The sequence below is a fragment of the Panulirus ornatus genome, chromosome 35 (assembly GCF_036320965.1).
Source record: "Panulirus ornatus isolate Po-2019 chromosome 35, ASM3632096v1, whole genome shotgun sequence".
Classification (NCBI taxonomy): Eukaryota; Metazoa; Arthropoda; class Malacostraca; order Decapoda; family Palinuridae; genus Panulirus; species Panulirus ornatus.
The window spans coordinates 12,547,392-12,553,391 of NC_092258.1; the positions used below are offsets into that span (position 1 = coordinate 12,547,392).

The 6,000-nt window shown below is 47.0% G+C and overlaps 1 protein-coding gene across 1 annotated transcript in view; it reads left to right on the forward strand.

Annotated features, from left to right (window-relative positions):
• Positions 1-2,536, forward strand: part of LOC139760164 (uncharacterized) — a 78,486-nt gene extending 75,950 nt beyond the window's left edge. Inside the window, exon 31 of the mRNA XM_071683076.1 lies at positions 1,064-2,536. Coding sequence (XP_071539177.1) covers positions 1,064-1,180 — 117 coding nt within the window. The 3' untranslated portion in view covers positions 1,181-2,536. The remainder of the gene's footprint in view (positions 1-1,063) is intronic.
• Positions 2,537-6,000: the final 3,464 nt, after the last annotated feature.

Below are 6,000 nucleotides of genomic sequence, written 5' to 3' on the forward strand. Positions count from 1 at the left end.
TAACAACAGTTGTGGTGTATAACAACAGTTGTGGTGTATAACAACAGTTGTGGTGTATAACAACAGTTGTGGTGTATAACAACAGTTGTGGTGTATAACAACAGTTGTGGTGCATAACAACAGTTGTGGTGCATAACAACAGTTGTGGTGTATAACAACAGTTGTGGTGTATAACAACAGTTGTGGTGTATAACAACAGTTGTGGTGCATAACAACAGTTGTGGTGCATAACAACAGTTGTGGTGCATAACAACAGTTGTGGTGTATAACAACAGTTGTGGTGTATAACAACAGTTGTGGTGTATAACAACAGTTGTGATGCATAACAACAGTTGTGGTGTATAACAACAGTTGTGGTGTATAACAACAGTTGTGGTGCATAACAACAGTTGTGGTGTATAACAACAGTTGTGGTGCATAACAACAGTTGTGGTGCATAACAACAGTTGTGGTGTATAACAACAGTTGTGGTGTATAACAACAGTTGTGGTGCATAACAACAGTTGTGGTGTATAACAACAGTTGTGGTGTATAACAACAGTTGTGGTGTATAACAACAGTTGTGGTGCATAACAACAGTTGTGGTGCATAACAACAGTTGTGGTGTATAACAACAGTTGTGGTGTATAACAACAGTTGTGGTGCATAACAACAGTTGTGGTGGATAACAACAGTTGTGGTGTATAACAACAGTTGTGGTGTATAACAACAGTTGTGGTGTATAACAACAGTTGTGGTGTATAACAACCGTTGTGGTGTATAACAACAGTTGTGGTGTATAACAACAGTTGTGGTGTATAACAACAGTTGTGGTGTATAACAACAGTTGTGGTGTATAACAACAGTTGTGGTGCATAACAACAGTTGTGGTGCATAACAACAGTTGTGGTGCATAACAACAGTTGTGGTGTATAACAACAGTTGTGGTGCATAACGACAGTTGTGGTGTATAACAACAGTTGTGGTGTATAACAACAGTTGTGGTGTATAACAACAGTTGTGATGTGCTTTAGGGAACCATAAAGCATCGTCTCATCCAGTGACCACGTTTTTCCCTCCACAGGTGACCAGGAGAGGACTGACCCCGTGCAAAGACTACACCTTCAGCGTCTCGGCCGTGACGCTCCTCGGCGTATCCGGTCCTGCCGCCACCCTCACCCTCACCACCACCTGCTACTGAAGGTGACGAGGGAGGACACGACCACACGACGCTACCCTCACCCTCACCACCACCTGCTACTGAAGGTGACGAGGGAGGACACGACCACACGACGCTACCCTCACCCTCACCACCACCTGCTACTGAAGGTGACGAGGGAGGACACGACCACACGACGCTACCCTCACCCTCACCACCACCTGCTACTGAAGGTGACGAGGGAGGACACGACCACACGACGCTACCCTCACCCTCACCACCACCTGCTACTGAAGGTGACGAGGGAGGACACGACCACACGACGCTACCCTCACCCTCACCACCACCTGCTACTGAAGGTGACGAGGGAGGACACGACCACACGACGCCACCCTCACCCTCACCACCACCTGCTACTGAAGGTGACGAGGGAGGACACGACCACACGACGCCACCCTCACCCTCACCACCACCTGCTACTGAAGGTGGCGGGGTAGGGGACGACCACACGACCTCCTGTACCACAAGGCAAAAGAAGTGTCCGCCAGAAGCCTGGAAACATAACACAAACACGAAACATAAAGGATAACAACCTCTGACCTTCTGTAACATTTCATGGCCTTCTGTACCAGTGCTGGGGACGCTGTAGTCTCCCACTGCAGTGTTGGTTTCACTGTAACCCTCTTATATAAGTATTGGAGGTACTGTAAATTCCTACACCAGTGTTACGGACACTATAGACTCCAGCATCGGTGTTGGAGGCACTGTATTCTACTACACCAGTGTAGAAGACACTGTGGCCTCATGCGCCAATGTTGGAGACTCTGTGGCCTTCTGTACTTGTGCACCAGTGGTGAAGACGCTGAACACCAGTGCTGGAGGCTCGGTGGTCTTTTAAATGTATGCATCATGGCGTCTCCACTAGTAGTGGGGACCTTGTGAGCTGCAGCGCTAGTACCTAAGACCTTGGGGTGACGTACACCGTGGTCAGGGCCTGCCAAGACCAGGGTAGTGTTGCCCTCTCTGAGCCACCTTCCAGCACTGGTAAGGAGCTGCCAACACTAAGGTTGCGCTTCCCTCTATAAGCCACCCTCAGTCGCTGAAGTGCAGACGAAGTCAATGGGATCATTTTTCTCTTTTTTTTGCCTAAAGACATTTGATTTCCCATAGCTAATGTCCCCCTCTACTTTTCAACTGCTTTTGCCAACATATTTAATTACTCCTTGATACTCTGGAATCGTATGCAACACGCATTTATTTTCATAACTAACTACTTAAGGTACAGCACCACATGTACTTTATATATTTCTCTTGTGTTATCTTACATAGATTGTAGTCCATAACTAGTGGGGTCCTTAAGAAGACCTAACCTCACAATATATGATGAACAAGATCATCCCTCATGACTTAGATCTCACACCCTCTTGGTTGAAGTCGCTCCTGTGTCTCCTCAGTGAATTAAGACAAATGTATTAAGGTGTGAACTTGGCCAGTACCTTGGCCAGTTCCTCAGCCAGTACCTTGGCCAGTTCCTCAGCCAGTACCTTGGCCAGTACCTTGATGTCCTTGCCATACTCCCTCCTTCTGTATATGTCTTCGCCTGAGGTTACACCGCAAGGGTAAAGTCACCTTTGGTGAGGCTATATTCTGGTAAGTTGACGCGAATCCGTCAAAGATCTCGCTACAAAGGAATCCTTCTCGTCCCATCTGGTGTGTGTAGTGCAGCCTTAGAGCTACAAGAGCTCCTGGGAAAAGGATCCTGAGGTAACACCAGGATACTTTTAGAAAGTGGTTATATATATATATATATATATATATATATATATATATATATATCCCTAGGAATAGGGGAGAAAGAATACTTCCCACGTATTCCCTGCGTGTAGTAGAAGGCGACTAAAAGGGGAATGAGTGGTGGGGCTGCAAATCCTCCCCTCTCGTTTTCAATTTTCCAGAAGAAGGAACAGAGGAGGTGGCCAAGTGAGAATTTCCCTCAAAGGCTCAGTCCTCTGTTCTTAACGCTACCTCGCTAACGCTGGAAATGGCGAATAGTATGAAAAACACTCCCTCCACTCACACTAACTCCTACTGAAGAAAACGCCAACTATTCTAGGCATCACATATGACACACACATGACATTCACTCACCACATCAGTAATGTTAATAAAAAAAATAACACACAGACTAGATGCCCTCAGAACGCTGACACCAGATATGGACAAGAAAAAAAAAGTCCCTCAAAATTCCCTGCAAACAATTCATCTGCTCCACCTTAAGCTACGCCTCACCTTCCTGGACATTTCACCTTCTCATGACCAATTATAACAACGCTTCAAACCTCACATAATAGCACACTTAGGACAATCACAGACTGCCTCGCAACACCAGGATACTTTTAGAAAGTGGTTATATATATATATATATATATATACAAAGATCATTCTAAGGCAATCTCACTTCAACATGCTCGGCATTCAGTTCTATGCAATATCCAAACCACTATATCCACCAACCTCAGAGCTGAAATTAAAAAACCAGTTTACCCTTTCTCACACATGGCTAACCTCTACTCACAGATCTCCTCACCCCCAACAAATACAACAGTAACAAAACAAGCAAACGCACAGACACACTGAAGTAACCCGACCATCATCATACAACCGACCCACGAATTCAGTCTTATATATTCATGAACCATCTGTGGGGTAGCTTGCAATGAAGACCTTTCGTAACCTTTCCATGTGCGTTGATGAACGTGGGGAACTTGCATTTACAACTTGTGTGAGACTGAATACAGCTCATATAAACAGCATTGACAGGAGTTTGGACACATGGTAGAGTCTAGTGACCAAAATTCTAGACTCCCCAAATTGTAATGTGGACATATGCATTCTAAAGAGTTTGTGGATATGGAAAGAGAAACCAGTGCTAAATGATTTCTTGTCCTCTGATATTGCTTTGTAAAGTTAAGCTTCCCCTCATGATTTACGTTTTCCCTCCCAACTATGTACAGGGGAGCTGTTTTGTGTGTGGAAACCCATGCTAGAAACTGAACATCACCTGATTTTAATTTCAGGACATATGATTATGATTCGTCTCATTACCTGCCTTTAGTGTTACTTAACTGCATCTCTTTTAAACATTTCGCTGACTAAATCTCAACTTGCTGCTTCCTGTTTGCGTGAGCACTAATGGTAAATCCTCACTAGAATCATTGATTTATTTCTCCTGTTCTTTACGACCAACTTTAAGATGATTCTCACAGTCACACGTTACAAATATTTCCTCTGTCCACACACACACACACACACACACACACTTGATATTAGAACGACATATCCTGGTTGTCTGGTGCCACAGTCAACTGGTACTACGACTGTATAATCACGCAGCAGTGTGGTACCACATCCCTCCAACACCACACTCCTTCAGTACCATAACCGTCTGGTACCACAGCAGTTTGGCACCACAGTCGTCCGGTACTACAGCAGTTTAGCACCACAGTCGTCCGATACCACAGCAGTTTAGCACCACAGTTGTCTGGTATCACCGTCGTCTGGCACCACAGTTCCACGCCAGTTCCCTGGGAATACCTGAGAACTGTGTAAGTGAACACTAGACTGACGAGACACTGGGCGACGCCCCCCAGAACATCCATCATGCGTCACGTCGCCAGCCTCAATAGTCAGCAAGTCCTTGGGTGGCGGGAGCCAGGCGGGAGAGCAGCCAGCGCCGACCTGTCTGGGCGCCACTGGCCGGGGGTTGTGAGCTGCGGCTGTTCCAGTGAGGAATCATTCTTGTGTATACTCTGATTATCATCATCCTCACATGAAAGTGAAAGCGCACACTCCAGCATGATACGTGAGGTGACCCATGGAACTATGGATGGTTCGTACATGCTGGGGAGCGAGTCATGATTACTGGCCTTCCCTGTGACCCGGACTGGCCTGTCATATAATGACGTGGGTTAGTTGAGAACAGCAGGACGCTCACAACAGGACCGTGTGGCATCACAGATGTTTGCCAACACGGTTGTCTGGCACCACGCCCGTCTGTTACTGCAGTCACCTGGCACCAAGGTCGTCTGGTACCTAAGCTGTCTAGTACCACAGCTATCTGGTACCACGGCCGTCAGATACCACATTTGTGTGGTGTTAGAGCTTCTTGGTACTATGGCTATAACATAGCCATCTGGTACTACAGATGTGATAGCAGCACGGTCGTCTGGTGTCAGATGTGGTAGCACGGTCGTCTGGTGTCAGATGTGGTAGCAGCACGGTCGTCTGGTGTCAGATGTGGTAGCACAGTCGTCTGGTGTCAGACGTGATAGCAGCACGGTCGTCTGGTGTCAGATGTGGTAGCACAGTCGTCTGGTGTCAGACGTGATAGCAGCACGGTCGTCTGGTGTCAGATGTGGTAGCACAGTCGTCTGGCGTGAGTTCTGGTAGGCCAGCTGCCTGGTATCATATCTGGTAGCACAGTCGTCTGGTATGAGATCTAGTAGTACGCTTGTCTGGTATCATATCTGGTAGCACAGTCGTCTGGTATGAGATCTAGTAGTACGCTTGTCTGGTATCACATCTGGTAAAACAGTCATTTGGCATCAGATATGGTACCACAGTCGTATGGTATGAGATCTGGTAGCACACTCGTCTGGTATCAGATTTGGTAGCACGCTTGTCTGGTACGAGATCTAGTAGCACGCGCGTCTGGTATCAGATCTGGTAGCACGCGTCTGGTATCAGATCTGGTAGCATAGATGTCGAGTCGGGTCCCCCCACCTCCCCACAACCTTCCTTTCATACCGCCCCCTCTGCCCTCCTCCCCCGTCCCTGTGATAAACACCCCGGTGCGACATCTG